The 12,286-nt window shown below is 38.7% G+C and overlaps 1 protein-coding gene across 1 annotated transcript; it reads left to right on the forward strand.

Moving 5' to 3' along the window:
* The first annotated feature begins 1,816 nt into the window (after positions 1-1,816).
* Positions 1,817-6,158, forward strand: LOC124175489 (organic cation transporter protein). Its single transcript, XM_046555816.1, has one exon. It carries the CDS (start codon positions 3,072-3,074, stop codon positions 4,740-4,742), a length of 1,671 nt encoding a protein of 556 aa, XP_046411772.1. The 5' UTR covers positions 1,817-3,071; the 3' UTR covers positions 4,743-6,158.
* The last annotated feature ends 6,128 nt before the right edge of the window (positions 6,159-12,286 follow it).

Consider the following 12,286-nt stretch of genomic DNA (forward strand, 5'->3'; position numbering starts at 1 on the left):
CACCTTTTAGACAGGAACGAGAATATTTTACAATGTTTGAAATGCATAAATGATAAACTCAATCCTACTGCTACTCATCTCAGTTGTATCCTGTAATCTTATCTGTAGAATTATAATTTTTATTAACAGTAGTAGACGTCATATTACGGTATTGAGGAAACACTGTTTCATTGCAAAATGATTGTGGTAAAATGGATCAGTATTCTCCGACGCTGAAATTCTGCTAACCGTAAGATTACAGGAGTAATATTGTGAGGTAATATTTCTACAGAATATCTTGACATTCCACTCCCGAGTAAATTGAAACGGTATTGTGATACGACATTTTTTATACACAACTCTACAATGGTGTTAATCTTTTTTTCCTATTACTTTATGTACCTACTTCATTGCAACTCGCTAATAATGTGTTTGTACAGTTCTTCTTCGCGAAGGTCTAACCAGCGTCTAACCAGGTAGCAAGGTCGTATGAACCCTAGGAATTCTCCAGATGTTCAGTATAGGTGTATACCTCATGTTTAATCGTGTGAAAATTTGAACGAGTACATGTATTCACATTCGTCTCTAAAGCTGTACTTCCAATATGTATTATAAGTTTCCGTAAGCATAAATATATTGAGTTAGGTTTAACAGGCTGCTACGTGTTTTGAAAACATTGCGCTCAATACCGCAAGGTAAGCTGAAACAAATTGTAAGGCGTTTTTCGTTGTTCGCATAGCATTTGTTCTATATTTATGATTGCAACTAACAGTTTTTGTGGTTGTTATCCAATTTAAACATAAAATGGAAAAAAAACACCGATAAATCAGAGTTACGCAAGTGCACTAATAATTAAACAGGCCGAATAATTCAAATTTGAAGTAATGCGGTTTCTCATTTAACCCTGTTTTGAAACAACGTCACACAACTTGAACTCTTCAGAGTTAAGGAAATTTTTTCTCAGTCAAACATTTTTCGATAACGTCATTTTTCTCGATCAGCAAGCCAAATATTAATTATTTCTCACAGTTAAGTACGAATTTGGTGTTCTTTTACAAATAGGAAATCACAGACAGTTAAAAGTTAGTCCTATAAGGTGTCACTCAATCGGCCGTAAATTCCGTGCAATCCATTGGTTATATGACGAAAAAAACTTTTTTGCAACTTGATTTATTCTTCAATTATCACTGAAGTGATGTATAGACTTTTAGATTTATCAATTAATAAACATGTTTCCGATATTATGATCGCTCGTGTTATTCATACTCGCACGCAATGGGTGGGGGTTGAGAAATCCCAAAGTGGAATCCTGAACTCGCATTTCTTGAGAGAAATCACTTTTTAACCCGGTATATCTCTGAAAGCTTTGATTCTTACGATTTTGTCAGTGCGTACATAAAAAACAACTAAAATGTAAACATCTCATTTGGAGTTATGATCGCGAATCGGGATCTTCCGTCAATCTTGCCAATCCGTGAAGAGTGTGAATAATTTTTAAATACATGCATCCACACATAATATTACTGGTGTGAATTTTTGCGTAAGGAATTGATCGAATGCGGCAACGTAACAGAGATACAAACAGTGGTGTATCAAATTTTACGTATAATACAAAATTGATTTGTAGCTGCGAATAATTTTCAGAAAATCGAAACTTATGATTCTCTATCACTATTAAAAATTTATCTGTCGAAGGAAGCGAAATAATTTTTATGAAGTTTAAATTGTATACATACAGTTTCATGTCGTTAATCTTGTTAGTGCGTATTTTTATAAATCCAAAATGATTTGAAGAAAGTCTGATTTCGGCCTTGACATTATTATTGTTATAATTTTCTCTTCCGTGAGTTGAAAAACGTTTCTATACTGTATGGTAAACAGGAATCGGACCTCTACTATTACACCATATAGGTACTATAAGTAGGAAGAGTTTGGTTTTGATGATAATCTCTAATGTGTCAAGATTTACGGTTCTATCGTACATATTAAGACGGAAAATCGGACGTGACCTAAACGTTGAATACCGGGCTAAGCACATTGGCTTAACTGCAACATCCGCAAGGCATAAACAGACAAACTGTCGAACAAACCGAAAACGCATGACAACATGCATAGAGTTTCCATAATTGATACAGAAAAAGAAACATTGGTTCGGGGGAATCTAGCATTAATCTACGAAAAAACAGTTTATACATTATATTTATCAGTACAGATAACGCGTCACACAGGTTTGAAATCCGGCAACGGTTTAAAATAAATTTCCGGCGGGCTACGCGCAATTAGCGACCGACGCATTCCAGCCCACATCATTCGTGATAAGAATACCGGGACCACATGATCGTTCCGATTCTGGATTTCTATAATACAGACCGTCGACTACAGCCAATGGATCGACATCCCGACGCAACGTCTCCATCTAAACAAACGAAGACACTGACTTATTTTTGTCAATATTTACAAATTCCTCTGTTTCTTAACAGAGGGTGCAAAACTTTGGAACTATCAAACTGCGAATTCGAGTGGTTTAATTGTTTGCCAGTAGTGAGTTGCCACCAGTTGTCAACTTGCGCAACACTTGAACGCATTGAAACGTGTTTGCGGTTTTCACAACCCAAGCGCCGCAGTTAAGCCGTTGGGTATTTTAATCACCACAGAGACGAGCGTCGTATTTCAAACGGTGTGCACCGCGGGACGAATATAAACATTGCGCGATTTCCGTATCAGGGTGTCCGATTCCAGTAAAATATTCCTTATCGTTGACCGACGCACGTCTCGTAATCGCACTGGATTCGCGGACAACAGTTTCTCTAAGGATAGGCGTGACGGCCGGTGAGAATCGTGTGGGCAAAACGCGGAAAAAGTAACAGAACGATAATACATCGCTGCATGGGTAATAGCACAAGACGTTCTCCTTCGGCGTGGCGATCGCTTGTCGCTCGAGGTTAGTAACCCAGTTCCGCGCCGTTCTCCGGCTGAGCAGCAGCAGCGAATTGCGCGCGTGTGATACAGAGTGTCAGTGTGATTCGATTATACCGGCGGGAAGGCGATTGACATCAGGGAAGACCGACATCTGCACGAAGGGTGGACTCGAAATGGGGCACGACAATGACATTGAGGAGCTGATGTTGCACATGGGAGACTTCGGCCGATACCAAGCATGGCAGTTCTTCCTCCACGTGATCTCCGGACTGACCGCCGGCATACACATGATGAGCCTCGTGATGGTGGCCGCGGTGCCCGATCATCGCTGCGCGATACCCGGCATCGACACCGAGAACTTTACCGCCCCCTGGAACAGCACTGAGGTACTCGAGGCCATCCCGAAGAAGTCCGATGGTGTCCTCCACAACTGCCTGATCTTCGTACCTGGCAGAAACCTCACCGTAGAGTGCGACTCCTGGGTCTACGACAGGACCTACTACCAGTCCTCGCGAGCCATTGAGTGGGACCTTGTCTGCTCCCAGCGATGGATGGGAGCGCTGTCCCAGTGCGCGTACATGCTCGGCGTCTTCGCCGGGGCTGTATGCCTCGGCACAATGGCCGACAAGTACGGCAGAAAGATTATTTTTTACGTATCGGCGGTCGCGCAACTCGTTTTCGGCGTGACGGTCGCCCTCATTCCGGAGTACTACACCTTCCTCGTTGTCAGGTTTCTCTACGGTATATTCGGCTCGGCCGGTGCCTACATAACCGGGTTCGTACTGACTATGGAGATCGTCGGTCCCTCGAAACGGACGATATGTGGCGTGGCTTTTCAGGCGATCTTTGCCCTAGGCGTCATGCTCGTCGCGGCCTGGGGATCCTTGATCAAGGACAGGATGTGGCTGCAAATCGTCTACGGTCTCCACAGCGTACTTCTGATCGGGCACTGGTGGCTCATCGACGAGTCTCCGCGGTGGTTGTGGGCTCAAGGACGGGTGAAGGAGGCCGTCGCGATAATAGAGCGGGGGCTTCGGATGAACGGAAACAACGTGGACATCGACGTGGCGCGCTACGTCTCCCGAGCGAAAGCATCTCAGAGGACGAAGGAGGAGCGGGAATGCGGAGTCCTGGACTTGTTCAGAACCCCGAACCTCCGCAAGAAGTCGCTCAACATATGTCTGAACTGGTTCGCCAACTCGATAGCTTACTACGGACTGTCCCTGACCACCGGGAACCTTCTGGGGAACCCGTTCCTCATGCTGTTTCTCTCGGGTCTCGTCGAGATCCCGAGTTACGCGATGATCGTCAACCTGATGGACCGGACCGGACGGCGAAGTCTGGTCAGCACCTTGATGATCCTTGGTGGTGTTTGCTCGATAGTGGCACCGTACATCCCGCGGGACGTCAACGGCGGTGCGTTTGTCGTGGTCGTCGGGATGCTCGGGAAGTTCCTGATCGCCGGCTCCTTTGCCATCACCTACAACTATTCCGCGGAACTGTTTCCCACGGTCCTAAGGAACACGGCGCTCGGTGTCGGCTCAATGAGCGCTCGTGTGAGTGGCGCCATGACGCCGATGATCATACTTCTCGACAGCCTCGACCCTAGAGTACCGTCGGTCATCTTTGGCTGCCTCGTTCTCGTCTCCGGATTCCTGGCGCTCTATCTCCCGGAGACGCTGGACCAGCCGATGCCTCAGACTTTGGAGGATGGCGAGACCTTTGGGGTCGGCGACACATGCTTCACCACGTGTTTCGGCTCTCGTTCCCGGGACAAGACGACCTATGACGTTGCGCTTCAAGATTCGGACTACAAGGAGAGCAGCAAGGACAACGCTGCGTAATATGGCGAACCGGATTACGGCGCATAATGTTCGCTGCAACACGCGGAAAATCAACGATGCCCGCGAAAATTTGATCGCATTATTATTGTCAATCTGCAATCTGGGCGCGAAAATCATGGTAATCGGTGTTTATGCTGCTCTGTGTGTCGCCGGGAACGTTACCAGTGAATCTCGTATGCACGGATTACCGACAAAGTAATCTAAAAGAAACCTGCGACAAAGTGACCTGGTCAAAAATAACCGTTACATATATAACCTACAAATAGGAAGAAAATGGTAAATCAGATACGGTAATAATATTTATAGACACCTTCCACGTTTTTCGTACGGGATGGTGTGTTGTGATTTCGGTTATGCCCCTGTCATACGGCCGCCGAGCTTATTCTAAACTGGGATATTTAACTTAGGATATATTATTGCATGTTACTATTTGCACGTTATATCGTCGCATACGCGTATAAATGCATATCTTCATACAATAAATAACCAGTCCATGCACATGTGCTGTTTGCGTCCGGAAACGCATTGTGTATATTTCATTATTTTTCAGTAAGTCAGCGAACCAGCGACGAGGTCGGTGTTCTGCAAGCTATTTACATATATGTATATACAATCCGATGGACTATAATAAGCAAGTGAAAGAAAGAGCTTCAACAACGACTTTACATCGCGTGATGATTCTAACGATAAAACGCGTTCGATTTCGTACTTTTTCTGAGGTTATCATGTTTGAATAATAATCGTTGCTTTTATAACGAGCGCCTCTTGCGCGTTATGATCGATATAGAAATATATTTATATACATACATATTTACACGTGTATCCATTTGCCAATATGATGTATATATATATGTATATCTACAACGGTAAAGGCAATGGACTATGCTAAAGGTGGTTTTATTTTAAGTATAATGGTGCACCACAAACTCATATGAGTGAATACCTTTATTCTGCTAGTTTATTTTTCGTTAGAGTGATCAGTGTCGTGCGAAAGTTGATTACTTGATTCGGGTCTTTCATTTATACAGGTCTATTATAATTAACAATTCCACCCACGTTCTCATCTGTATACATACCTATATAATGGATTAGTATAGTCAGAATTGCGCAACTGCCATAATTTTACATAAGTAGGGTTACGGCATGTAAAAAGGAAATAAATTAAAGATTCACAAGCAATGTGAATTATCTTATTAATCTTTCGTCATACTCCATCTATGTGCATGCCGTTTGTACTCATATTGAACACTGAGATTCTCAGTCATACTTTTTGTCGCGTTATCTTGGGTCTTACTTTTACGATTTACATATATCACATGTTTCTGTATCTACGATTGTTAAAAAAAAAAAAAAATAATTCATGTTATCTATTGCTGCAGTGATATTGGACATTCAAGAATTATGTAAACAAATAAAGCGTTCGAAATTTCGTTTTCTTCTTTTCATGAAGCTTTTTTACCTTGAATATCTTCCAACGCAGCTCACGGAAAAAATAGTTCAGATATCTCATGCTCGCGTTATAAAGTGTTGAGTCAATATCTTGGATAAAACTATTATTTTATGTAATTTTGTAATAGGAAATTGTGTAGATAAATAGCGGTTAGTCGTAAAGGAACATTAAGAATGTCAATTCCCTATCTGTAATGTTTATTTTTACAAAATATCAAATTTCTAACAAATCATAATTGTGTTCTCTATTTTCAAGTCAGACAAATTTCAAGCATTTGCGAAGCTAAACAGGTCAAGGATGATTTTCAGTTAAAAATACACAAAAATAACTGCAAACGAAAAGGTTTCGGAGCGTGTCGTCATCGTATCGATATACTTCGATTATATTACCCTACGTTGTATCTATAATTGATCACTGACTGAGACTTATAGGATTCGAAACCTAAAAATGATATTGAACCTATGTAAAATATTTTGAATGACAGCGAGGCGACCTGTCAAGTTCTTCCCCCCCCCCCCCCCCCCCGCCCTGCCCCTACCTCTACTCCTGTACGTAGGTATAAATTTATGAAATAAATACACGTCACCCTAGAATGAGAAGGGGAAATGATAATACATAGACCGTAACCCGGTTAAAATTGGCTAATCCTATGTGTACAGTGATTCTACGCGCATGACGCGGCACTATAATGTTACCATGCAGAGTAATTTATGTATATTTACCAACGAAATATCACAGACGTCAGTCCGCTGGAAAAATTATTTCAACTATCATGTGATATTTAAGGTAATGTAGTACTCCTACCCTTACGGACCGAGCAAATGTGGGAATAGGAACTCGTGTTAAAAAGCCACGCATTAAGGCTGACGCCGACTAGACCGCGGCGGACGGCGGCGGACGGCGGCGAAATTTTCGCTCATACAGTTATCCATATAGGTGTTCACACTAGACGGCGGCGGACCGCGGCGGACCGCGGCAATTTTTCCCGTGTTCCAGGTTGGGAATATTTCGGCGGTGCGCCGCGCATCGCCGCGCATCGCCGTCGTTTAGTGTGAACACCCGACCGATGCCGAAATTCATCCCAAGTATAAAAATAGGGCAACCTGCGTTACTTTGATGTAAATGGTTATGGTTCACAAGGATTCTTTTCATTCTCTCCGCTGTTCTTGCGAATAATAAATGTATTCATTTTTACATCTTAAATAAATCCTACGGATATTAAATAAATGTTACGTAAGTAATTACTTCATTTTTAAGGAAATTTAAGTAAATGTGAGTTTTAGAACAACAAGTTATGATCAACGGATTATTTTATGTGAAAATTTTTTTTTCTTTTTATTGTTGGGGTATGATGCTGATTTCGTGAAGACTGTTTTTTATTTTGCGTATTAATTTTTATGCATAAGAAATGAGAGCGTATATTTTGAGCTAAAATTTATTTCATTTTTACTATACATATATTATATGTATAATAGGGTGTTTCAAAATAAAAAAAAATTTCGATTTTCCAACGGGCCACACCCGAAATAGTTAGTTTAGGTAGAAACAAAAATTCTGGCGAAAGATGAGCATTGTCGGTTGAGTGGAAGATCGGGCACATTTGATTTTCAATCCTTTTTTCCTTTTTATCGAATTTATGATGGACAATTGTCAGTAATTTTTTTTTCGTGTTAAACACTTTTTCATCTGAACTATCCATAATGAGTAATCAAGAAGTAATGGCAAATATGCATGATTATTTATTGTGTGCCCATGACGATTGAGACAAATGGAGGCCATCAGATAATCGATAAATATCTCTTTTTCGTAGAAACAGTATCGGCGGGTGGTCACGCGACTATAGTGGGCGCATCTCACAGTAACTGCGCCGCGGTCCGCCGCGGTGTAGTGGGCGTCAGCCTTTATTGGTCATTTTTAAGATGAGTAACTTTCCTGAATTCCCTTACGATAGACCGATGCAACTTTGAAATTTAAACCCTTTCCGATCGTTTGTTCATTTAGCATAAGAGAAAAAGGGTGTGTTTGCTCGGTCGTAAATTATTACGGTTGTATAATTGGCGCGTTGATAAATTATAGACTCCGGGCAACTCTATAGTTTTAGTTTTTGATCATTTTGGGTCTCATTATCTTTCCAGTATCTTTTTTTTTATAACATATAGAATGTAGGTCCATACTTTGTTGATACTACGTTTTTCACAACGTTTACTTTATTACCTTCAAATGTGGTATCAAGAAGTGAATTTCCTTTTGCCGATTTGCTGCTTTCTATGCGTATATGCGGGGCACTGTTTAACAAAAAGTCGTATAAAAACCAGTGTTATTTGTGACCAACTACAGCTAAAAAGAATTCATAATCACTTTCACTTATACTCGGGACTTTCAATTTTCTCCAAGACCTCGTGTATAAAATATATGTATAGTGTGCGGTTATAGATTACACATAGATAAAAACAAAAAACTTTAACAACCCGTATTATTCAAAATTCTAATACCCCTATAAGTCAATGCAATACACTATTTTGGAATAGACGTCAGAATTAAACAAATGCATGAGTTTTCAGTGGTTTTACATATGATGCGATAGGATATGTAGGTTTCTGTAAACAATTACAGTTGAAATTTGGCGTTGAAGTGCGTTGACTTGTTTTTTCGTAAGCATGGTAGTTTGGTATACGAAAAGTGTGAACAACCCAGACATAACTTGGAAAAACAGTTTCAGTGAAAAATAATCGGACAGCTGCATGCGGTGATAAATATGTAGAGGTGATACATGTACATTATACATCATCTGTGTTTGTTTAGGCAAGTAAAACTTTGAACTGTAAACAAAAAAATATTTACGGTAGTTAAAAAGATATTGCGTTTAATGAAATTGGCTTTTATTCGTATCCGGAAGGAATTCAAGTCTAGTTGGTCGTAATGAAACAACTGTTATTAGAAAATTATTCCAAGATAATCTTGCTCTTCGGAGTTTATGAAATTTTGAATAGATTGAAAAAAATTACTCTATTTGCGAAGAATGAATTCGTAAGCTAGCTTTTATTGTCTGACTAATTGCAATAATATATAGGGCATTCCGTGTCAATTTGACCAATGATTTTCTCTCACATTTTTGATTTGCTTTAGGATTTTTTACACGATTCTTCAATAGCAAAAAAGCATTACTGATATTCTTCACATTCTTTCTTACCGTTAAATTTTTATGATTTTCAAATCCATATAAATATAGGCATTGTTTTTAAATCTTAAAAATCTTAGTTTTTATTACGATCATTCTGACATCGACCCGTGATGGGGTGATTTTTTGTTGATTTTTTTTTAGCACTTTAAAAATCTTGAAGAAACAAAACACCATATTTCTACGTTCCTGGTATTCTAAAAAAATACCAAAAATTCTGTTTTCAACTCTGAATCGCTTGACGCAAGGACGCAGAATTTTCGGTAATTTTTAGAGAATTTTCTGAACATTGAAGCATGGTGTTTCGTTTGTTTAATATATTTAAAGTGTTAGGAAATATCCAAAGAAATCATTCCTTCACGGGCAGATGTCAGAATGATCGAGATGAAACTCAAGATTTTTGGGAATTGTTTGAGATTTTTTACAAATTCTAATTTTCAGGTAGGTTTAAATCGTCATAAAAAATTAACAGTTGCAGGAAAGAATCTGAAAAAATTCACGAGTGTTTTTTGTGATCAGAGAATCGTAAGAAGAATCCTGAACCGAATGAAAAATGGTGAAGGAAAATCATTGGTCAAGTTTACATGGAGTGCCTCATACGTAATGCTATCTCAGTCGTATGATCCTTCAGATTGTCTAAAGAACACGAATTTTGAAACTGATGAATAAAGTCAATGATACGAGTGATAATTCTGCCTTTACGAAACTCACTTCAATTCATTAACCATCCTGTAATTAATGATACTTATGAAGATGAGACAAATGACTTTCATGGTATTAATTTGAATCTGAACATGACGATGAATAAATGAAAGTACGTCAAATTCTTTCACAAAAATTGGCACCATTGGAACTATTGGAAAATCTCCTCATAACGTCGAGACTTGGTTGTCAGTACCATTTTATCAACACATAACCCAAGTTGTTAATTTTAATGGAAACAAATCGTAATTTTTGAGGTTTAGAATTACTCAAGTCGTATAAATTAATAAAATCTTATCGATAATATACCTGTTCTACCATCTACATATAAGCGAAACGATCAACGCTCGACTGTCAGCCTGATTGCATTAGTTTGATTTTTTTCCACCTGATGACGCATTGCAAAGTGACAATTCCAATATTACAACGATAATTTCGAAGACACGTAAATTCTCACATCGAAGCAAGGTCAGGCGGCAGCATATGTATATTGGTATAAATAATACCAACATGCAGAAACATAAATTGGTGACACTGGAGTTAACAGGTAGGCATGACTTACAAGAGATTATCAGAATATCGTCAAGTGGTATTTAGTGAGGTATTTCACGGAATGTAATTGACTATTTATTATTTATCACTACTTTTTCATTAGCGTGTCGCTTTTTTCAGCATTTTCTATAATTAGATCGAATGTAGCGAATTTTAGACATCATGGTTGTCTAAAATATCAGTGATTATTAACCCTTTCACGCATACATTTTCCTTTACATACGATTCAGTTATACATACAGTATGCTGTGTATAGATTTTGGCCGAATCGATTAGGGAACTTTTGTATTACAAACGATTCAATCGAAAAACTACATTTTAAAAGCGAAGGAATTATTCCTGAAATTATTGTTGAAAAATCTATCGAAAACGGTAAAACTTTTGTATTACAATTTTTTCCGTGAGTCAGATTTGAAGCTACGTGGATATAAAAAATCGTTGAATTGCTTGATTTTTGGACGGTTGTCACGAGGAAACGCTTAATCCACAAAAATCTAAAAGAAATCAAGGTTGATCTTTTCAATACGTACGTAAAGAATCCGGCGTAATAAAAAATCGCAAAAACTCGTGAGGGGCTAGGGAATAAACTTCAGAAATATGTCTTATGTTGTAAAGTGGAAGGATCTATGTCAGATTGTAAGAGTGCTTTTTTAGTGTTGTTTCCTGATCGCCCGGGATCGTATAATTTGTATTATTTTTAAAGTTTTGGATGTATCCAGCAATCTACTATTGTTGTTACTCGGTCAAAATAGTAACGACTTTGAAAATGCAAAGCGGGAGGTGCCATTAAAGCAATCGATAGTCATAAATTTGATCTTCATACAACATTTCTTGTATATGAAAAATTGTGTAACAGCAGTTTTCATGTATGATAATGTCCAGTTATTAACAATTTTAGAGAGAGATTATGCGGTATTTCACCGTCTTTTTGATGTCCAACGTGTATCCTTTGTTTAATTTTTACTAACTAGCTCATTATGTCTGGACAGGAGTTCTCTATAAATTATCTGAGACCATTTTTTCTTTAGTCGTTTGCAATTAATAATACAGCTATGGCACTCTTCGTAGTGGGCAAATCATTATTATTATTCAGAATACGTTTCAGGCGCTTTATGAAAATCTCATGTAAGAATAGAATGAGAATTTTATTCGCAGAACTTGGCTAAAACGATACACTTAACTCTATGTTTACAAAATGGTGAATAATGTGATTTCTTTGAAGCGGTTATAATAATTGCGAGCTGTAACAATTGAATTTTGGAAGTTTTCAATTTTCATCTATTCAAGAGACTTTATTTAATTAAACGTAGCATGACCTTACCTGCAACTTTCGAATCATAATCATTAACTCCTTGATTATCAGTGTCACACCAAGGTGGTCTTTATTATGGGTGATGTCGATTTATTTCAGGCCACGCCCAAAATCAACTTTATATTATTCAAAAACAATTCCCTAATGTTTGCAGATTTTTATCTCAGTTGTAACCCGTGCCTGTAAGAGGGTGAATTTTTTCATTCAAAATACACGTGCTTCGAACACATTCTTAGCATATATTTTATTGTAACAGTAACAATATTCTGAAAAATGAGGAAATTCTCTCTCTCACACGCACGGGTTAGAGTTGAGATAAAAATGTGAATAAATTTTGAAATTTTTTTTTA

Source organism: Neodiprion fabricii, chromosome 2 (genome assembly GCF_021155785.1).
Source record: "Neodiprion fabricii isolate iyNeoFabr1 chromosome 2, iyNeoFabr1.1, whole genome shotgun sequence".
NCBI lineage: Eukaryota > Metazoa > Arthropoda > Insecta > Hymenoptera > Diprionidae > Neodiprion > Neodiprion fabricii.

Bases quoted from the DNA above. Each gene is read 5' to 3' on its own strand.
- LOC124175489 (XM_046555816.1), top strand. From the start codon at position 3,072: ATGGGGCACGACAATGACATTGAGGAGCTGATGTTGCACATGGGAGAC.